The following is a 23788-nucleotide window of genomic DNA, read 5'->3' as shown; positions in this document are numbered from 1 at the left end:
GCGGCATCTCGCCAATGGACGCTCGCTTCACGTGTGTTCCAGAAATTTCGTTGTGTGAGAGTTCGGTATTTATAGACAGCGGTAAACATTGTATCCTCGGGAGAATTTTGACTGAAAACGTAACGAAAATCTCTGTGTAGTGGCGGACTCATTTTATGTGTGGTGAAAGACACAACGTTACGTCAAGAACGTGAATTTTTCTTCGACGAGATCATAGACAACGGACACTTGATTGTGACAGCAACGGTTGATAACGATCCACTATGGCAGTTGTGGGTTTCGATGTCGGCACTTTCTCCAGTTATATTGGAGTTGCCCGTGCAGGTGGAATAGAGACAATAGCAAATGAGTACAGTGACAGATGTACACCGTAAGTACATGCGAGTAACCTGTGAAACATGATATATATATATCATAAAGGCGCTGTCCGTTGTGCCAGTCTGGCACTGAGACTTATTACATTGATTACTGCTAGACTCTTTTGTCTTTAATTAACTTGGTTTAAACTTGCTGATTTTTATTCAGTGAACTCAGTGAATAAGTTCACAGAGTGAGACACTCTCTCTCTCCCTCCCACCCCCCGTCTCTCCCTATTGGCATACTATAATATTCAAAATTGCTTTTTTTTTTCTTTTCTTAAAATTTTTGTGTGTGCCTGTATCTGCATTTCTTCCCCCATACTCCTGTGAGTTACTGACAGAGTGAATGTCCTCCACACCTCCTTGTGAACATAACATGCCATCTTGAAGGGAAAAATGAAGGATATATTGCCCATACCTTATTCTCTCTATGTCTCTCTCTGTGTGATGTACTTTGTAGATTAGCAAGGAAGGATTGGAAGAATAGGCCATGCCTAAAGTCTTAGGCCCAAAAATCTTAATCCTTGAATAAAAAACGTTTTGAGTTCTGAGTTTCTCTCTCTCTCCCCCTCCCTATCTCCTTAAGGCCAGACACAGTAGTACAAAAACTATGAAATAAACTTGAAGTTTGTGGCTTTCTGTGACATGGTATGCAAAGATATTGGACTAAACATGTCTAAAAAGGTCATTTTGTGCAATTTGTTATGACGGTTTCCATGGAAACGAATCCCAAATGGCCGACAAACAAAAAAATTAAAAGCTTAAAACTTCAGTACCTTTATAGATATGTTATTTCTGTATGTTTTATTTGATTTATTTGTATTTGTTCTTTATTATAGTGAAGTGGTATTTTGGAATTTGAATAAATACATTTATTATTTTTGTTGTTGAAATGTGTATAAATTCCTTGACATAATGTTTTTCAAATGAGTGTACATTCATTCTTTTACTAGTACTATACAAACCACTGAACTATAATAAAGATGAATACATAATGAAAGAAAGTACCAAGTTTGAACATGCTATCTTTTAAAGTTTTTGAGCATTAGCATTTTGAAAAATGGTATTACGAAGACAAAACACAAAACTGAGAAAACAGGAAAAGAAAGAGATGTGCTTGTACTCACAAGAAATCACACATGTTGATGCTGTTTGAAGCTTTATTTAAGTGAATATAGTACCCAGGTGAAACGGACTGTAAAGATTAGATGTTGAAGAAGCAAATTATGCGAAAAAATGAAAATCACAAAAAATGATGATTTTGGTCAAAATTTCACTACCATGTCTGGCCTTAAGCTATATATGTTTTCTACATAATAGATTAGAATATATATTTATTACCAAGTGTACCTGGGGGTAAACAGGAATATTGAGGGTGGATAGTACATAACAAGGTACGAACATTGAAAATCATACACAAACACAGATATAGTAGAAATTAGGATACATGTATACAAGTGCATATCAGTGTAAAAACTTGTGCATACTCACACATGCACGCACTGCACACACACAGACACACACACACATGCATGCACACACGCACACACACAAACTCACTCTCTCACACAGTGACACACACACACACACACACACACACACACACACACACACATCAGAGTTGTTTACATTGGATGGTCTTCATGGAAGATTTCAAGCAGCAGTGTGATTTGAATAGATAATAATAATAATAATGGTATTTATATAGCACTGCTTTCACACCAGTCATTCACATGCATACATAACTCTAAAACTGGAGAAACTGAAGACAAGGAAGAGGCAGGGAAGGGAGGCTATTTTGGGAAGAGGTGGGTTTTAAGGCCAGACTTGAAAGAGCTGAGTGTGGAGATTTGACGAAGCAAAAGAGGAAGTTCATTCCAATTGTAAGGTCCAGAGACAGGGAAGGAATGGCGTCCAACAGTTGAGTGTTTGAATCTGGGCATGCTTAAACAGTGGATCCGAAGCCGATCGTAGTGAGTGAGGTGGAGTGTAGAGGTGAAGGCAGCCACAGAGATAGGAAGGGGAAGATTTGTGAATACATTTATAACATAGAGTGATAGACTGATAGAGTGCTGATCTTGTGTGAGACAGGGAGCCAGTGGAGATGTTGCAAATGAGGAGTGATGTGCTGAGATCTGTTCTTTCAGAGGACAAGTCGGGCAGCAGAGTTTTGTATGCGCTGAAGGGACTGAATGGATGAAGCAGGCAAACCAGACAATAGAGAGTTACAGTAGTCAAGGCAAGAGAGAATGAGAGAAACTATTGATTGTAAATAGTCAACTCTACCCGCCTTGCGTGTTTGAAAACACATCCTTACCAACTCCAACCTCATCCACACCCCAACCTCATCCCCACCACCCCACAACATTCCACCGCTGCCTCACCAACCTCACCCTATAGCCCCCTGACCCACACCACACCTGTCCCAACCCCACCCCCTGACCCACACCCCCCACCTGTCTAGATGTTGCGTCAATGGACAGATATTTCTGGATGGAACTGATGCGCCACAATTGGCGGTAGCAGGATTGACATGTCTGACTGATAAATTTTTGCATGGACAGTGTGTTGTCAAGGACAGTGCCGAGGTTCCTAACTGATCTGGAAAGAAGGATGATAATTTCAGCGAGAGGAGCAGTGTACAGTGTGAAGAGCACTGGGCCAAAAACAGATCCCTGTGGGACTCCATGTTCGAATAATCATATTAAATTTTCAATCAGGCTGATGCGGCTGTTTACTAGAGTGCCCAGTGTATGTCCAGTGGTCTCAGATTGAACGATGTTCCAGGTAGTTCAACCCTTACTCTGGAGGAAAGAGTACACTGACAAAAGGATTTTGTTCTCACTTTGGACTGAGAATACAATTATCAGGAGACAGAGATTTTAAGAAGGGGTGTAGTGACTAAGAATATAATTCATTAATTGTAATAGAAGCAGTTTTAATCATATTCTCACTTGCTGTTTAACCTCTGCTATTAAGGTGTTTTGTTAACGCACTAGTTAATTTCATAATATGTTTGCTGAAAAAAGACTGCAGGAGAGTTCTGTGCTTACATTATGTATGGAGGCACATCACATGATCTGTGCAGTTGAAGTTGATTTGTGACCTCCAAATTTGTGAGCAACAAAAGTAATCGAGAGAGGCAGAATGAGCGAAACAGCAGGCTGCTTTTTTTAATTTTTTTTTTTTTTTTTTTTACTGTGCTTGCAATGGCAGTTTACTGTACAGAGTTTGGTTGCAGCAGTGGAGGCTATCAACCGAAGTCGATTGCCTTTGGCATTGCTAATGATTTTGAGTAAAAGTTAAATGCACTTTCACAAGATCCAAGATGGCCATGGAACTCTCCTGTGGTCTATTCTCTTTATATTGTACAACCACAGAATATATATTGTACAATATTTCATGGTGTAAAAGGGGTTGGATATTAATCAAGCATCAAGTTTTAAAATGTGGTTTGTCTTCTGTGATGTCACTTATAACTTTCAAATTCATTAAACCTATTGTCTGGAACAGAGGAAGGCATGTGATGTAGTTAGACTTGTTTTTTTTCCACATGAGATCCTTTTATTTATAAACAAAGCCTTAATAGTCTTTGTTGATTGCAATAAAATAGTTTTATTTTGGTCTTCTCTTTGCTGGACAGTGTAAGTAGCTGTATTGTACTTTTTTTTTTTGCATTGTAGCACTGTCCTTCTGTTGCATGTCTTTCAGATCTCTGAACTAAAAGCCTTGTACTTTCCTTGTCAATATAGCATGTCTGTGTTGCAGGTCATTCATATCCCTGAACGAAAAGTCTCGTAGCATTGGAGCAGCCTCCAAGCAGCAGGTTGTCACCAATTTCCGGAACACTGTGGGAGGAGGGGTGAAGAGAGTGTTGGGGAGAAGTTTCAAAGATCCCTTTGTCCAGAAGGAAGTGGGTCGCTTCTTCAGGCCCAATGTTATAGAGGAAGACACAGATGGCAGTGTTGTTTTCAGGGTAGGTTTACTGCAACTGTGGAAAAACCATTACCAAGTATTACACTTAAAACTGGCTAGGCATTTGGTGGGGTGGGTTTTCAGCACTAGTAGTGTCAGTCTCGCAAACACACATGCATTGCCGGGTGGACTCACACACACAACACACACACTCACACACACACATACACATGCACACATACATGCATAGTCACGTGGACACAGACAGACATACGCCTGCACACACATGCACATACACACTCACGCATGTGCACGTACACACTGTCTTTCTCTCTCTGACTTGCTCTCTGGCCTTCACACTCAGTCACTGTCACAAATTTGAGAACACACCTTCATGTCTGGTATGCCTTCATGGTATTTTCATTGGTGGTTTTATATTTCTGCATCAGGTTATACCTTTAGCTGCTTAATCATATAAATTTATCATGTTATACTTTAGTGGATCTGTATGACTGGTTGTCACAATGAATCTTGATGAATTATACATATATGTTTATTATATGTGGAGTGATGGCCTAGAGGTAACTCGTCCGCCTAGGAAGCAAGAGAATCTGAGCGCGCTGGTTTGAATCATGGCTCAGCCGCCGATATTTTCTCCCCCTCCACTAGACCTTGAGTGGTGGTCTGGATAGTCATTCGGATGAAACAATAAACCGAGGTCCTGTGTGCAGCATGCACTTAGCGCATGTAAAAGAACCCACGGCAACAAAAGGGTTGTTCTGGCAAAATTCTGTAGAAAAAAATCCACTTCGATAGGAAAAACAAATAAAACTGCACGCAGGAAAAAAATACCCCCAAAATGGGTGGTGCTGTATTATAGCAACGTGCTGTCCCTGGGGAGAGCAGCCCGAATTTCACACAGGGAAATCTGTTGTGATTTAAAGAAATACAAATACAAATATATCATTATATGTGATGTTGGTGACAGTGTGTAAGGTTTTGTAGCTGTGGTACGTGCGAAATTATTCTGTCAGTGTTGTGGGTGTGTTATAGCTGTCAGACATAGGAGAGATGTCACATTGTTGTGTGTTGCTGTGGGTGTGTCATAGCTTTCATACATGGGAGAGATTTCACAATGTTGTGGGTGTGTTATAGCTGTCATACATGGGAAAGATGTCACAGTGTTGTGGGTGTGTTATAGCTGTCATACATGGGAGAGATGTCACAGTGTTGTGTGTTGTGGATGTGTTATAGCTGTCATACAAGGGAGAGATGTCACAGTGTTGTGTGTTGTGAGTGTGTTATAGCTGTCATACATGGGAGAAATGTCAGTGTTGTATATGTCATACTTGGGAGAGATGTCACAGTGTTGTGTGTTGTGGGTGTGTTTTAGCTGTCATATATGGGAGAAATGCCGAAGTGTTGTGTGTTGTTGTGTGTGTGTGTTATACTTATAGCTATCATACATGGGAGAGATGTCACAGTGTTGTGTGTTGTGGGTGTGTTGTAGCTGTCATACAAGGGAGAGATGTCACAGTGTGGTGTGTTGTGGGTGTGTTGTAGCTGTCATACATGGGAGAGATGTCACAGTGTTGTGTGTTGTGGGTGTGTTATAGCTGTCATACATGGGAGAGATGTCACAGTGTTGTGTGTTGTGGGTGTGTTATAGCTGTCATACATGGGAGAGATGTCACAGTGTGGTGTGTTGTGGGTGTGTTGTAGCTGTCATACAAGGGAGAGATGTTACAGTGTTGTGTGTTGTGGGTGTGTTATAGCTGTCACACATGGGAGAGATGTCACAGTATTGTGTGTTGTTGTGGGTCAGAGTGTGTTTTAGCTGTCATACATGGGAGAGATGTCACAGTGTTGTGTGTTGTTGTGGGTGTGTTGTAGCTGTCATACATGGGAGAGATGTCACAGTGTTGTGTGTTGTTGTGGGTGTGTTGTAGCTGTCATGCATGGGAGAGATATCACAGTGTTGCGTGTTGTTGTGAGTGTGTTATAGCTGTCATGCATGGGAGAGATGTCACAGTGTTGTGTGTTGTTGTGGGTGTGTTGTAGCTGTCATGCATGGGAGAGATATCACAGTGTTGTGTGTTGTTGTGGGTGTGTTGTAGCTGTCATGCATGGGAGAGATGTCACAGTGTTGTGTGTTGTTGTGGGTGTGTTGTAGCTGTCATGCATGGGAGAGATATCACAGTGTTGTGTGTTGTTGTGAGTGTGTTATAGCTGTCATACATGGGAGAGATGTCACAGTGTTGTGTGTTGTTGTGGATGTGTTATAGCTGTCATACATGGGAGAGATGTCACAGTGTTGTGTGTTGTGGGCATGTTGTAGCTGTCATACATGGGAGAGATGTCACAGTGTTGTGTGTTGTTGTGAGTGTGTTATAGCTGTCATACATGGGAGAGATGTCACAGTGTTGTGTGTTGTTGTGGATGTGTTGTAGCTGTCATACATGGGAGAGATGTCACAGTGTTGTGTGTTGTTGTGAGTGTGTTATAGCTGTCATACATGGGAGAGATGTCACAGTGTTGTGTGTTGTTGTGGATGTGTTGTAGCTGTCATACATGGGAGAGCAGCAGACGTTCACACCGACCCAGATAGTGGCCATGTTGCTGTCCAAACTGAAGCAGACGGCGGAGACCGGCCTTTCTACCAAAGTGGTGGACGTGGTCATGTCGGTAAGTGGCTGGCTGTTGGATATCCTGCAGTACATTTTGTGCTTCATCCTGCAAGCACTTCACTGTTATGGCCATTCCATGGGCGAGTGTAAATCAGAAGACATTTATTTCCGATAGATGATAATTTATTTATGCTAAATGCAGTGAGTCTCTCACATCCTCTCACACCTTTTCTGTCTCTGTTTATCTGTGTCAGAATCTCTCTCTCTCTCTGTCTCTCTCTGTCTCTCTGTGTCTCTGTCTCTCTCTGTCTCTCTCTCTCTAGACATACACACACACACTCTCTCTCTCATTCACACACACACACACACACTTACACGTGCATGCACTTTTCATATACACACACACACACACACACAACACACACACACACACTGGGTAAATATTTACTGAGCTGACTGCTTTAATTTAGAGAGCTCAGTTGTTACCAGTGTATACCAGAAATAAAAGTCATAGTCTTTAGGCAACAGAGAAGAAATGAATGGTGACTGCACATAAGTTTTGGCTTTGCTGTATGGCCTGCATGACGGGATTAAAATTTTTCAGGTACCAGTTTACTTCACGGACAGGGAGAGACGAGCTCTTCTGGACGCCTGTGTGACGTCAGGTCTGAACTGTCTGCGCCTCATCAATGATACAACTGCCGGTCAGTTATAGTTTGGATTTCACTGACCTCAGGTGTGACAGGATTGAAAAGTTATACTTGTAGCACTTTTAAAAGACACAAATGGAAGAATAATGCAATACATGTAAATATGACTGAGCAAAGATGCACTTGAATTCATGTAGATAATTGCTGTCCCTCTCACTCTTCATACACACTCAAGAAAATGTTCATGGAACACTGATATCATACCTCCACTCCTAATTTAATGTTTGTAGAGCGGTTTTTAGAAGGTAACTGATTTGAGACCAAATATGCAGAGACAGGGTTTTTTTTTTGTGTTTTGTGTGTGTGTGTGTGTGTGTGTAGCTATTTGAAAGATGGTATATTTAAAACTTTTGATGAAGACAAGAGAGTGTCTATGTGTGTTGCTTCCACCATGTCCCCAGTGCCCTGGTGTCAGTGAGTCCTGTCTGTTGTTCCAGCGGCCCTTGGCTACGGCATCACCAAGCAGGATCTGCCGGCAGAAACAGACAAGCCCAGAGTGGTGATCTTTGCTGACCTGGGATACTCCGCTCTGCAGTTGGCAGCCTGTGCCTTCCACAAAGGAAAGTTGAAGGTAACTACAGGTGTTTGATGACAGCTTGAACCACTTGTCAGTCAAGTACAGGTGTTTGATGACAGCTTGAACCACTTGTCAGTCAGCTACAGGTGTTTGATGACAGCTTGAACCTCTTGTCAGTCAGGTACAGGTGTTTGATGACAGCTTGAGCCACTTGTCAGTCAGCTACAGGTGTTTGATGACAGCTTGAGCCACTTGTCAGTCAGGTACAGGTGTTTGATGACAGCTTGAACCACTTGTCAGTCAGCTACAGGTGTTTGATGACAGCTTGAACCTCTTGTCAGTCAGGTACAGGTGTTTGATGACAGCTTGAACCACTTGTCAGTCAGGTACAGGTGTTTGATGACAGCTTGAACCACTTGTCAGTCAGTTACAGGTGTTTGATGACAGCTTGAACCACTTGTCAGTCAGCTACAGGTGTTTGATGACAGCTTGAACCTCTTGTCAGTCAGGTACAGGTGTTTGATGACAGCTTGAACCTCTTGTCAGTCAGGTACAGGTGTTTGATGACAGCTTGAGCCTCTTGTCAGTCAGCTACAGGTGTTTGATGACAGCTTGAACCTCTTGTCAGTCAGTTACAGGTGTTTGATGACAGCTTGAACCACTTGTCAGTCAGGTACAGGTGTTTGATGACAGCTTGAACCACTTGTCAGTCAGTTACAGGTGTTTGATGACAGCTTGAACCACTTGTCAGTCAGGTACAGGTGTTTGATGACAGCTTGAACCACTTGTCAGTCAGGTACAGGTGTTTGATGACAGCTTGAACCACTTGTCAGTCAGGTACAGGTGTTTGATGACAGCTTGAACCACTTGTCAGTCAGCTACAGGTGTTTGATGACAGCTTGAACCTCTTGTCAGTCAGGTACAGGTGTTTGATGACAGCTTGAACCACTTGTCAGTCAGGTACAGGTGTTTGATGACAGCTTGAACCTCTTGTCAGTCAGGTACAGGTGTTTGATGACAGCTTGAACCACTTGTCAGTCAGGTACAGGTGTTTGATGACAGCTTGAACCACTTGTCAGTCAGCTACAGGTGTTTGATGACAGCTTGAACCACTTGTCAGTCAGCTACAGGTGTTTGATGACAGCTTGAACCACTTGTCAGTCAGCTACAGGTGTTCGATGACAGCTTGAACCTCTTGTCAGTCAGGAAAGTGGCAAATAGACATACCCAGAACAGAAATACTTGGATTCAGTGTATGTTATACGAAGAAATATTTTTATCATTTCTTTACGAATATTTCTTATTTGTAAACTTATTTGGTTAAAATCAAAAATAAAGATAGCAATTGAGCACTTCATTTATTTATAGGAAACAAAACAGAAATACTTGGATTCAGTGTATGTTATATGAAGAAATATTTTTATCATTTTTTTTAAAGAATATTTCTTAGTGGAGGCTGTTTCTTGATGAAAAGTCACCTGTTGACTTGTTCACTGCAGGTGCTGGCCACATCGTGTGACCCAGAGGTTGGTGGCCGTGACTTTGACGAAGTTCTGGCCAAACACTTCAGCGCAGAGTTCAGGACCAAGTACAAAGTGGATGCAGAGGACCCCAAGAACCCTAAGCCCTACATACGTCTGCTGCAGGAGTGTGAGAAATTGAAAAAACTGATGAGTGCTAACACACAGAAAATCCCCCTCAACATCGAGTGCTTCATGAACGACAAAGATGTGACATCAGGCATGAACAGGTAGGCTGGCTGTGGAAGAAATAGTTTTTGAAAGTTTGAAGTGCAGAGTTCCAAAATTACACACAGATATTGATAGGAATAGGAAAAAGTGAAAGGTATTGGACATTTATATTTTAGAGTCTGAGGGAGATTAGATGACTTCCTTTGGGACTTGGGCTTGATTTTCATTTGAAGGGAAGGTTCTATTGAAAGAGGGATGAATTATGATGTTGTTGACTTGGTGTTGTGAAAGTAAACATATTTTTCTGCTTCATTTGGTATCAGTTTATTTATTTGATTGTGTTATCGTTTGTTGTTTCAGAGAGGACTTTGAAAAGCTGAGTGAACATCTGCTGAAAAGAATTGAAAATACTCTGTCCAATGTTCTAGTCAATGCAAGTAAGTACATGCACTGACATTTTATGTACTTTACACAAGGTCCTTTTTTCCTTAGCTTCTTACCTGAAGCAGTACAGTGCTCTATCTCTTGAACCAAGCCAGAACAATGCAGCAAACATTGGAAGCATAGCTGATAACTCTTTCCCTGGCCAAAGTTGACAGCATGGCTAAAAAATCCCGCTGACTCAGTTCAATTTCAGCCCCAGGGGGATCGTCACCCTTACCTGACATTTTGCCTTCCTGAACACAAACTGTTTCATGTAGCAGAATGAAATTTGACTTTTTACCCATTACAACATTGCTGAAAATAATGACATGATAATGATTATTGTGAAGTCAGTTGCATCCTTTATTGAAGGGCCCTGGTATAATCAAGTGAGCACATGCATTGATATGCTCTGGGTGTGTGGATGCGTGTACATGTGTGTGTGTGTGTGTGTGTGTGTGTGAGCGTGCACATGCTCCAGCACCTACTGTACTTGAGTTAATGTATGATTTCTGATTCACGTTTGTACCTGTTATGTACCCCCGCCCCCCACCCCCCACCCCCCAACCACCCAATAATCCTTGTGATAACACTTGGTAATAAGACATATTTTATTCCATTCTGTTCCATTCTATTCTGTTGTGTTCTGTAATGGATCAAGTGGTGTGACGCACAAATCTAAAAGACCTTGCCCTCTTATTTCAGTGACAGGTATTTTTGTACAAATTGAAACAAAAAAAAGTTGGTATGGCTACTGCTTTTTGAATATCGAATTCTGTGTGAAAAAAAAAATCCTGTAAAAACAAAAAAAAAAAACTTTTTTTACCTCTTTCCAACTAGGAAATCATTTTTGTTTTACTGTTAGATGTATGCAGACACGCGCTTTCAGTTTGTGATAGGGTTTATGGTTGTGTTCTTCTAGAGCTGACCACGGATGACATGCTCTGTGTGGAAATCATGGTGGGCATGGATGGGGGGGGGGGGGGGGGGTCTTCTGCCATCTGCTGTGACAGGGTTTAAGGTTGGGTTGTTTCAGAGCTGACCCCCAGTGACATTAACTCTGTGGAAATCATGTAGATGTTTTCCTGCCATTTGTTGTGACAGGGTTTATGATTGGGTTGTTGCAGAGCTGACCCCCGGTGACATTGACTCTGTGGAAATCATGTAGATGTTTTCCTGCCATTTGTTGTGACAGGGTTTATGATTGGGTTGTTGCAGAGCTGACCCCTGGTGACATTAACTCTGTGGAAATCATGCAGATGTTTTCCTGCCATTTGTTGTGACAGGGTTTATGATTGGGTTGTTGCAGAGCTGACCCCCGGTGACATTGACTCTGTGGAAATCATGGGGGGGTCGTCCCGCATCCCTGCCTTCAAGCGGCTGGTGTCTCAGGTGTTCAGCAAGGAGCCCAGCACCACTCTGAATGCTGACGAGGCTGTGGCCAGGGGCTGTGCTCTGCAGGTAAACTGCTGGCTCCTGCCTTCCTGGGTCAGGAGGGGAGCCTCTCCCTGTTGCACAGATTCTCTGTTGGTTTTCTGGTGATTTTTGACTCACCCGTGTAAACGATATGAGTCTATGTAATAACCTGGCGGTCGGTTGTGTGTGTGTCTGTGTGTCCATGGTAAACTTAAACATTGTCATTATTTCTGGAAATACTTTGACAATACCAAATTTGGATTAAACATGGTGTGAAAAAAACCTTAACAGTCATACCAATGATACGTTGTAAGTCTTCCAGATGAAGCTGCATACATGTCTGGATCATCTACAGTTTCTTTTGTTGAGGATCCAGATAAAAAAAAATCACAGTTTGGGTTTGAAAATGGCCTGACCTTGTTTTTCTTGTTTGCAATTAAAATGAAAGAAAGAAAAATTCTGGACAGAACGCATACTGTGATACAGTGACACTAACTTCACCCTCGGCATATTTACTGCATATGAATATTTAAAAGTGGATATTGAATTACTTAGAATGAACATAAAAGAGAAATTGAATGGACCACGTTGTAGTTTCTGTAAGCCTGTTGAGCATGCAGATCTGGAGAAAACAGCTACATGTTGTGGTGTACCTGAGGCGATGGCAGCGTTTCTTTTACAGCAGACTTTTAAAGAATTTCTGAAGTAATTGAGATATATACCAAAAATAAGAAGATTTAAACAGTGTTAACAACTTGAATTCCATTATCGATTTATTATGCCAAAAAAACATATATGTTTAAATATTAATGTTTGAGTGTCATCGTCATTGGCAGGCGTGTTTTAGAGCTGTAAGTCTACTTATTCTGAACCGAATGTGCTTGATTCGAACCTGCTAACATACTCTTTTTTCTTTTTTCTCCCCAAAGCTTAATATCAAATACAGAACACATTTTAACTCTATGGAGACACAGTTAAATAGTTCATGTAGTTTTGCTGCGACGGGCTATTTTGGTCGTATTTGAAAAATTCAAGACATTTTCACACAGGGACAAAGACATACAAATTATATATCACTAGAAAGTTTACTATCTCTTCTTTTAACATTTTAAAACAGTTTTTTCATTACATGCTGCTAAATATTTTAAAAAATATTTTAAATTATGTCACTAAATACTGAAAAACAGAAAAATTTGAAAAATAGGTATACTGTACTCACAAGGCATGTCATGATGATGGAGTCTCCAGTTGGACCGACGGATGAGTAGGCAGGCAGGCTTATCTGTCGGTGTGCACTGGCATTCTGTGAGCTAGCTGGTTGGTACATGGACTCGGTCTTGCTGAAGCTGATGGTGAGTCCAGAGCGCCTGCAGGAGGTTGAGAACCTGTCCATAATGAACTGCATGTCCTCATGGGTGTGTGCAGCAAGCGTGCGGTCATCATCGAAGAGGAACTCTCTCAACAGTGTCTCAAACACCCTGGACCTGGCGTGGAGTCGCCGCAAGTTGAAAACTTTGCCATCTGTGCGAAACTGAATGTAGATGCCCCAGTCACAGTCTTGGAAGGCGTCAATCAGCATGGCAGAGAAGAGAATGGAGAACAGTGTGGGTGCCAGGACGCAGCCCTGCTTCACTCCATTTACTACAGGGAACGGATCCGACATGTCAGTATTTTCCTGTACTCTCGCCTGCATGCCATCATGGAATGACGCAATCAGCTGGATTAGGCTCTCTGGGCAGCCGAACTTTAGGAGGATCTTCCACAGACCACGGCGGTTCACCGTGTCAAAGGCCTTAGTCAGGTCTACAAAGACCATGTGGAGCTCCTTGTTCTGCTCACGGCACTTCTCTTGCATCTGGCGTACAGCAAACACCATGTCACATGTTCCCCTGCCTGAGTGGAAGCCGCACTGTGCTTCAGGGATGACTGTGCTGGAGACATGGTCAACCAGTCTGTTCAGTATGATGCGGGCGAAGATCTTGCCGGCGATGCAGAGGAGAGAGATTCCATGGTGGTTATTGCAGGATGTTTTGTCTCCCTTTCGTTTGTGAATGTGGACAATTGAAGCATCCTTGAAATCCTGGGGGACCTCCCCTCTCTCCCAGATAGACTGTCATATCCATCAGCTAATCCACACAGAAAAATAAGATGAATTTTTCACACAGTAAAGTTCCCTGATTCTCATGAATCAGTTTGAAGTCATATGTTGCACAACAAACTGTTAAAATAAAAGATCACAAAACTGGAAAAACAAAATGCAAAACCCTACAAAACCATCACTTGAAAAAAAAGGAAAAAAACCCCCTATTTACACATTTCTGCTGCAGCTAAATCATAACTTGCTGTAGTCCTCCAAAGCATGGAACAGCACAGAGGGGCACTTTACACTGTTTACACATGATTGTGGTGGATCTTTTGGCGTTTTTCAATTGTTAACGTGACACTCCTTGTGCTTTCAGTTTGGCATAACACACCTTGCACTCTCTCTGTGTTTTCCTGGTCTGCTGCTCCTTGGTGGGTGGAATGTTAGCAGGCCAGTGACTGCCTGGCCTCAGTCTCCCCATGTCTGCTCCTGTGTCTGGCAGATCTCCTCCTCATGTGTGTAAAGTGTTTTGAATTTCTGTAACAGACAATGCTGTCATAAGAAAAGAAGAACAAAAAAAAGAAGAAAAGCACTCACCTCAACAGGAGTGGGCGTATCTGGAAAGTCAGTGAGAGTCCATGGGTCTCAGTGAAAGGTGCAGCCAGTGGGAAGTCTGTCAGGTCTTTTACCCACTCATACATGTATTCTTGTTCCTCGTCAATATCTACAGTCATCAAGTTATCTTGTCTTGCAGTATGGCTGTCGCTTGTGTCACTGTCGATTTCTGTCTCAGCGTCGTAGGGGTCAGTCAGCAAAATTTCGTCGTCACTTTCAAAATCATCATCAGGTACTAACTGAATGTCATCATCATCAGAAAAATCATCAGAGAATTCATTACCAGTGTCTAGGAGGTCACGTTCAATGTCTAATCCTTTTTGTGTCAAAAGTTTGACCGCCTCATGCAGAGAGCGCATTCGCTGCGCTGCCATATTTGTTGTGTAAGAGCCGACCTTCGATCCGGTCAAGAAAGATCGAGAAAAAAAGCTTTTCATGCGATTCACGGTCAAAGGGAAAGAACTCAAGTTTTCCAAGACTGGTCCCTCAAGAAGCCTGATTAGTTTCTCTTTAATTGAACACTGCTGAGTGCATGAAAAAAAATTCAGAGATTCGTCGTATTTTACGCTTCGGCACGTTGTTCTCACCAATGAGTTAGCCTTCTTTTTTCCCCCCCATACTGAATGAAGTGTGTATCACAAGTGAGTTGTTTGAAGGCCTTGCCTTTCTTGGTGTTTTTTTTTTTTAATTTATTTTTTATTTATTTATTATTTTACCTTGTTTCAGTGTTAAGACATGTACTCAAGTTAAGCAGCCTACGGTCACATATTTTCAGTATTTGAAATAATAGTCTTTGTCTTAGGCAGGTTTTCAAGGGTGATGGCCTGAGTGACACAAATCATGTGATGACAACCAGAAACTCGCCAGTAATGCACTGTTAAAAAACAAAGTTTGCATGGTCTTGTGTGAGAATTGATTGTGCTCTGGTCTCCTGTGCTTGGGAGGTAGCGTACATTGTGAATACCTATTACTATTATTAAGGTTAAGTTAAAGTTTAGAAAGTAGCAACTTTTTGTTTCCTCATCCAGTTGTGGAGATGATGTTCTCTCACATGTAGACTATGTGTTTCCACATACAGTTGTGGAGATGAGGTTTACTGACATTCATACTGTGTGTTTTCACATGCAAGGGATATAACATTCTCTCACATACATACTGTGTGTTTTGACAGTTGTGCAGATGATTTTCTCTCACTTACACACTCAGCTCTTTCACATTGTTGATGCTTGATACCGTGACAATGACTTTGTGTGGAATTGCTATGTATGTGGCATTGACCTGTGATAGTGTGTACTGGACTTGGTGAGGCATTGCCATGTATGTGGCATTGACCTGTGATAGTGTGTACTGGACTTGGTGAGGCATTGCTATGTATGTGGTATTGACCTGTGATAGTGTGTACTGGACTTGGTGGGGCATTGCCATGTATGTGGCATTGACTTGTGATAGTGTGTACTGGACTTGGTGAGGCATTGCCATGTATGTGGCATTGACCTGTGATAGTGTGTACTGGACTTGGTGAGGCATTGCTATGTATGTGGCATTGACCTGTGATAGTGTGTACTGGACTTGGTGAGGCATTGCTATGTATGTGGCATTGACCTGTGATAGTGTGTACTGGACTTGGTGAGGCATTGCCATGTATGTGGCATTGACCTGTGATAGTGTGTACTGGACTTGGTGAGGCATTGCTATGTATGTGGCATTGACCTGTGAAAGTGTCTGTTGGACTTTGTGCGGCATTGCTATAAGTGTGGCGTTGACCTGTGAAAGTGTATATTGGACTTTGTGAGGCATTGCTATAAGTGTGACATTGACCTGTGAAAGTGTCTGTTGGACTTGATGTTAATTTGATATATATATATATATATATATACTGACCTGTGATTGTGTGGATTTGACTCTGTGTGGAATTGCTGCTCCATATGGCATTGACCTTTGTGTTTTCAGTGTGCCATTCTGTCGCCCACATTCCGTGTGCGGGACTTCAATATCAGTGACTGTCAGACGTACCCCATCAGCCTGTCCTGGGCCCCACAGAGCCAGGGGGATGATGACAGGTGGGACTGTCCTGTGTGTGCGTGTGTGCTGCATGTGTCTGTGTAAAGTATGTTTTGTGCTTTTTTGATGTGACATACATATTTTCAATCTGTGTGATAGTCTTAGTGTATGGGTTATATCTGGTATGACTAAATATGCTGTCGTGTACTGTTGAAGGTGTGTTGTTTCTAGTGAGGTGCTTAGATTTCCACTATTCAGGGTTTTTTGGTGATATGAAGTGATGATTGTGTTGTGTGTTGGAGAGTTTGGGCCATATTTAAGTACTGTATATTATGGTGATGATTGTGTTGCGTGTTGGAGAGTTTGGGCCATATTTAAGTACTGTATATTATGGTGATGATTGTGTTGCGTGTTGGAGAGTTTGGGCCATATTTAAGTACTGTATATTATGGTGATGATTGTGTTGTGTATTGGAGAGTTTGGGCCGTATTTAAGTACTGTATATTATGGTGATGATTGTGTTGTGTATTGGAGAGTTTGGGCCATATTTAAATACTGTATATTATGGTGATGATTGTGTTGTGTGTTGGAGAGTTTGGGCCATATTTAAATACTGTATATTATGGTGATGATTGTGTTGGAGAGTTGGGGCCATATTTAAGTACTGTATATTATGGTGATGATTGTGTTGCGTGTTGGAGAGTTTGGGCCATATTTAACTCTATGGAGACGTAGTTAAATAGTTCACGTAGTTTTTCTGTGACAGGCAAATATTGGCATATTTAAATAATTCAACACACTTTCACACAGAGACAAAGACACACAAATTATATATCACTAGAAACTGGATGGATATGACATGCCTGCTGAGTACAGTATACCTATTTTTCTTTTTTTTCTTTTCTTTTTTTTTCAGTATTTAGTGACATAATTATAATTTAAAAAAAAAAAAAAAAAATTAGCATTTAAAGAGAAAACTGTTTTTAAAATGTTAAAAGAAGTTAATATCTCTTCTTTTAACATTTTAAAACAGTTTTCTCTTTAAATGCTGCTAGATATTTTAAAAAAAAATTATGTCACTAAATACTGAAAAAAAAGAAAAGAAAAAAGAAAAATAGGTATACTGTGCTCACCAGGCATGTCATATCCATCTGCTAATCCACAAGGCAGCATAAGATGATTTTCTCACACAGTAAGGTTCCCTGATTCTCATGAATCAGTTTGAAGTCAAATGTAGCACAACAAACTGTTAAAATAATAATAAATAAAAGATCACAACACTTGAAAAACAGAAAACGCAAAACCATGCAAATCCATCACTTGAAAAAAAAAAAAAAAAAAGAAGGAAAAAACCTATTTACATATTTCTGCTGCAGCTGGATTATTATTTGCTGTTGTCTTTGACTGTGTGGAACACCTCAAAGCATGGAACAGCACAGAGGTGCACTTTACACTGTTTGCACATGATTGTGGTGGCTTTTTTTTGCGTTTTTCACCTCTTGACATGACACTTCCTGTGTTTTGTGTTTGGCGTAACACACCTTGCACTCTCTGTGTTTTCCTGGTCTGCTGCTCCTTGGTGGGTGGAATGTTAGCAGGCCAGTGACTGCCTGGCCTCAGTCTCCCCATGTCTGCTCCTGTGTCTGGCAGATCTCCAACTCATGCGTGCAAAGTGTTTTGAAATTCTGTAACAGACAATGCTGTCATAAGAAAAGAAGAAAAACTTTTGCATGTATTGCAAAAAAAAAGGGCAAAAAATCAAATGCAAAATAAACATCAGTAATATTACGCAGCATATACACATGCATAATAATTCAGGAGTGACAGTATAAATAACACACATGCACAGACATGCCCATGCATAATACACTAACACACCCATTGCACAGATACACCCACGCACAATTTAGTAAGTGCACACAGAAAATGATAGTTTTACATTAATCTATACAAATTATTCATCAAAAATGGTAGAAATCAACGTTATTTACACAAGAAATAAATTAGCATCAATATCAAATTGTAAACACACTCACCTCAACAGGAGTGGGAGTGTCTGGAAAGTCAGTGAGAGTCCTGGGGTCCCAGTGAAAGGTGCAGCCAGTGGGAAGTTTGTCAGGCCTTTTACCCACTCATACAAGTACTCTTGTTCCTCATCGTCAATATCTAGTCATCAAGTTATCTTGTCTTGCAGCATAGTCGTCACTAGTGTCACTGTTGATTTCTGTCTCAGCATCGTAGGGGTCAGTCAGCAAAGTTCCGTCGTCACTTTCAAAATAATCATCTGGTACTAACTGAAATGTCATCATCATCAGAAAATTCATCAGAATTCGTCACCAGTGTCTAGGAGGTCACGTTCAATGTCTGATCCTTCTTCTGTCACAATTTCGACAGCCTCACGCAGGGAGTACATTAGCTAGTATGCCATGTTTGTTGTGTAAGCATCGTGACCTCTGACCGGGTCAAGAAAATTCGAGAAAAAAAGCCTTTCATGTGGTTAACGGTCGAGGGGAAATAACTCAGTTTTTCCAAGACAAGTCCTTCAAGAAAGCCTGATTAGTTTCCCTTTAATTGAACACTGCTAAGTGTATGAAAGAAATTCAGAGATCCGTCGAATCCCATACGACAGCACGTCATTCTGAACGGGCGGAGCATTTCCAGTGAGTTAAGCACTGTATATTATGGTGATGATTGTGTTGTGATGTGTAGTGGGTGGATGTGTACCCCCAGTTCTACCAAGTCTCAGCGTATGATGATGATGATGTCTGATAATGATGATGATTGTGTTGGTAGTGATGATGATGGTTGTGTTGGACGTGTTCACCTAGTTCTACCATGTGCCAGTTTATGATGATGATGGTGATGATGTCTGATGATGATGGTGATTGTGTTGGCAGTGGTGTGGACGTGTTCCCCCAGTTCTACCACGTGCCCGCCTCACGGATGGTGACCCTGACGAGGAAGGAGCCCTTCACCCTCACTGCTGTCTACACCCAGCCTGACGCCCTTCCTTTCCCAGTGCCTCACATTGGTCAGTGGTCTCCTTTGGCGTCCTGTTTGTGTGCAACAGAATGCAGTTCACATCATGTTTGGGGGAGGAGGGGGCAGTTAGTTTACAGAATGACACTGTGAAACATTGTTGAAGTCTGAGAGAGCAGTGAAGACAAGCTGGAAAAACTGGATGATAATCAGAGAACTTGTTCTCGTTCTGTTGTTCCCCTTCTTTATAAAACTGTGTCCTCGTTTACTTTTTATCAAACCGATTCCTCTAACACCTGCTCTCTGTGACACACTATGTGACAGGTGAGTTCAAGGTGAACAACGTCAGCCCCCAGGCCAACGGCGAAGGATCCAAGGTGAAGGTCAAAGTGCGCATCAACGGCAATGGCATCTTCAGTGTGTCGGGGGCCAGCGTGCAGGAGAGGGTGGAGGGGGAGGAGGAGGGCATGGAGGTGGACGGGGAGGAGAACAAGGAGAGTGCAGCGCCTCAGACCAACGGGCTGCCACAGGAGGTAGAGTTGTTGATTTGTTATACATGTCATGTACATGTCAGTCATCATGCCACAGGAGGTAGAGTTGTTGATTTGTTATACATGTCATGTACATGTCGGTCATCATGCCACAGGAGGTAGAGTTGTTGATTTGTTATACATGTCATGTACATGTCAGTCATCATGCCACAGGAGGTAGAGTTGTTGATTTGTTATACATGTCATGTACATGTCGGTCATCATGCCACAGGAGGTAGAGTTGTTGATTTGTTATACATGTCATGTACATGTCGGTCATCATGCCACAGGAGGTAGAGTTGTTGATTTGTTATACATGTCATGTACATGTCGGTCATCATGCCACAGGAGGTAGAGTTGTTGATTTGTTATACATGTCATGTACATGTCGGTCATCATGCCACAGGAGGTAGAGTTGTTGATTTGTTATACATGTCATGTACATGTCGGTCATCATGCCACAGGAGGTAGAGTTGTTGATTTGTTATACATGTCATGTACATGTCAGTCATCATGCCACAGGAGGTAGAGTTGTTGATTTGTTATACATGTCATGTACATGTCAGTCATCATGCCACAGGAGGTAGAGTTGTTGATTTGTTATACATGTCATGTACATGTCAGTCATCATGCCACAGGAGGTAGAGTTGTTGATTTGTTATACATGTCATGTACATGTCAGTCATCATGCCACAGGAGATAGAGTTGTTGATTTGTTATACATGTCATGTACATGTCAGTCATCATGCCACAGGAGATAGAGTTGTTGATTTGTTATACATGTCATGTACATGTCAGTCATCATGCCACAGGAGATAGAGTTGTTGATTTGTTATACATGTCATGTACATGTCAGTCATCATGCCACAGGGGGTAGAGTTGTTGATTTGTTATACATGTCATGTACATGTCAGTCATCATACCACAGGAGGTAGACTTGTTGATTTGTTATACATGTCATGTACATGATGCAGGTCCCAGTAATGCATGTGACTGACAGACACAGTGTGTGTTGCAGGTCCCAGTAATGCGTGTGACTGACAGACACAGTGTGTGATGCAGGTCCCAGTAATGCGTGTGACTGACAGACACAGTGTGTGATGCAGGTCCCAGTAATGCATGTGACTGACAGACACAGTGTGTGTTGCAGGTCCCAGTAGTGCGTGTGACTGACAGACACAGTGTGTGTTGCAGGTCCCAGTAATGCATGTGACTGACAGACACAGTGTGTGTTGCAGGTCCCAGTAATGCGGGTGACTGACAGACACAGTGTGTGATGCAGGTCCCAGTAATGCGGGTGACTAACAGACACAGTGTGTGTTGCAGGTCCCAGTAATGCGTGTGACTGAAAGACACAGTGTGTGTTGCAGGTCCCAGTAATGTGGGTGACTGACAGACACAGTGTGTGTTGCAGGTCCCAGTAATGCGGGTGACTGACAGACACGGTGTGTGTTGCAGGTCCCAGTAATGCGGGTGACTGACAGACACAGTGTGTGTTGCAGGTCCCAGTAATGCGGGTGACTGACAGACACAGTGTGTGTTGCAGGTCCCAGTAATGCGGGTGACTGACAGACACAGTGTGTGTTGCAGGTCCCAACGCCGATGGAAGAAGGAGAGAAGGCGCCGCAGGAGAACAATTGTGAGCAGAACAACACTCCAAACAACACAGAGAATGGAACCAACGACAAACAGGTAACATATACACACTCATTGACCAGTGGTTGAAATCACAATTTGCGGTGAAAAAAAAGTTTGTTTCTTGTCTAGAAAAGGGTCTCATAACTGAAAAATGTTGTCATGTGTTTTGACAGTGTAAAAACAAGCATGCATGCACACAAACTTGCACATGCAAACACATGCAATCACGCATGCGCGCAGGCACGCACACACACACACATATGTACACACACACACTCACACTATTCACACACACAAACATGTACTTCACAAACAGATAAAACCATTCCACATGCCATTCTCAGATCAAAAAGCTTTTTGCAATACATGTAAAGATTTTCTGATTTAATATGATTTTTTGTGTGTGAGAAGTGGTAGAGCAATGGGGATATGATTGCTAAGTGCAGTTATGTCATACTGCAGCTGTAGCCAGGTAAACTGTGTGTCATACTGCAGCTGTATACTGCAGCTGTAGCCAGGTAAACATTGTATCATACTGCAGCTGTATACTGCAGCTGTAGCCAGGTAAACAGTGTGTCATATTGCAGCTGTAGCCAGGTAAACAGTGTCATACTGCAGCTGTAGCCAGGTAAACAGTGTGTCATACTGCAGCTGTAGCCAGGTAAACAGTGTGTCATACTGCAGCTGTATACTGCAGCTGTAGCCAGGTAAACATTGTGTCATACTGCAGCTGTAGCCAGGTAAACATTGTGTCACACTGCAGCTGTAGCCAGGTAAACAGTGTGTCATACTGCAGCTGTAGCCAGGTAAACATTGTGTCACACTGCAGCTGTAGCCAGGTAAACAGTGTGTAATACTGCAGTTGTAGCCAGGTAAACATTGTGTCATACTGCAGCTGTAGCCAGGTAAACATTGTGTCACACTGCAGCTGTAGCCAGGTAAACAGTGTGTGTCATACTGCAGCTGTAGCCAGGTAAACAGTGTGTCATACTGCAGCTGTAGCCAGGTAAACAGTGTGTGTCATACTGCAGCTGTAGCCAGGTAAACATTGTGTCATACTGCAGCTGTAGCCAGGTAAACATTGTGTCATACTGCAGCTGTAGCCAGGTAAACAGTGTATGTCATACTGCAGCTGTAGCCAGGTAAACATTGTGTCACACTGCAGCTGTAGCCAGGTAAACAGTGTGTCATACTGCAGCTGTAGCCAGGTAAACAGTGTGTGTCATACTGCAGCTGTAGCCAGGTAAACATTGTGTCACACTGCAGCTGTAGCCAGGTAAACATTGTGTCATACTGCAGCTGTAGCCAGGTAAAAAGTGTGTCATACTGCAGCTGTATCCAGGTAAACATTGTGTCACACTGCAGCTGTAGCCAGGTAAACAGTGTGTCATACTGCAGCTGTAGCCAGGTAAACATTGTGTCACACTGCAGCTGTAGCCAGGTAAACAGTGTATGTCATACTGCAGCTGTAGCCAGGTAAACAGTGTATGTCAAAATGCAGCTGTAGTCAGGTAAACATTGTGTGTCATACTGTAGCTGTAGTCAGGTAAACAGTGTGTGTCACACTGCAGCTGTAGCCAGGTAAACAGTGTAATACTGCAGCTGTAGTCAGGTAAACAGTGTGTCATACTGCAGCTGTAGCCAGGTAAACAGTGTGTCATACTGCAGCTGTAGCCAGGTAAACAGTGTGTGTAATACTGCAGCTGTAGTCAGGTAAACAGTGTGTGTCATACTGCAGCTGTAGCCAGGTAAACATTGTGTCATACTGCAGCTGTAGCCAGGTAAACAGTGTGTCATACTGCAGCTGTAGCCAGGTAAACAGTGTGTCATACTGCAACTGTAGCCAGGTAAACATTGTGTCACACTGCAGCTGTAGCCAGGTAAACATTGTGTCATACTGCAGCTGTAGCCAGGTAAACAGTGTGTCATACTGCAGCTGTAGCCAGGTAAACAGTGTGTCACACTGCAGCTGTAGCCAGGTAAACATTGTGTCACACTGCAGCTGTAGCCAGGTAAACAGTGTGTCATACTGCAGCTGTAGCCAGGTAAACAGTGTGTCACACTGCAGCTGTAGCCAGGTAAACAGTGTGTCATACTGCAGCTGTAGCCAGGTAAACATTGTGTCACACTGCAGCTGTAGCCAGGTAAACATTGTGTCACACTGCAGCTGTAGCCAGGTAAACAGTGTATGTCATACTGCAGCTGTAGCCAGGTAAACAGTGTGTCATACTGCAGCTGTAGTCAGGTAGACAGTGTGTGTCATACTGAAGCTGTAGTCAGGTAG

The 23788-nt window shown here is 42.3% G+C and overlaps 1 protein-coding gene across 1 annotated transcript in view; it reads left to right on the top strand.

The window, feature by feature from the left end:
* LOC143298498 (heat shock 70 kDa protein 4-like) overlaps positions 1–23788 on the top strand; it is a 47499-nt gene continuing 23711 nt past the window's right edge. The window contains exons 1-12 of the mRNA XM_076611315.1: positions 1–370; positions 4128–4335; positions 6837–6959; positions 7506–7605; positions 8049–8182; positions 9628–9878; positions 10180–10256; positions 11552–11703; positions 16307–16416; positions 19255–19388; positions 19661–19869; positions 21457–21558. Of these exons, the coding sequence (XP_076467430.1) occupies positions 264–370; positions 4128–4335; positions 6837–6959; positions 7506–7605; positions 8049–8182; positions 9628–9878; positions 10180–10256; positions 11552–11703; positions 16307–16416; positions 19255–19388; positions 19661–19869; positions 21457–21558 (1707 nt within the window). The 5' untranslated portion in view covers positions 1–263. The remainder of the gene's footprint in view (positions 371–4127; positions 4336–6836; positions 6960–7505; positions 7606–8048; positions 8183–9627; positions 9879–10179; positions 10257–11551; positions 11704–16306; positions 16417–19254; positions 19389–19660; positions 19870–21456; positions 21559–23788) is intronic.

The sequence above is a fragment of the Babylonia areolata genome, chromosome 24 (genome assembly GCF_041734735.1).
Source record: "Babylonia areolata isolate BAREFJ2019XMU chromosome 24, ASM4173473v1, whole genome shotgun sequence".
NCBI lineage: Eukaryota > Metazoa > Mollusca > Gastropoda > Neogastropoda > Buccinidae > Babylonia > Babylonia areolata.
The sequence above is the reverse complement of the archived record's forward strand: the minus strand, read 5'-3'. Positions and strand labels throughout refer to the sequence as shown.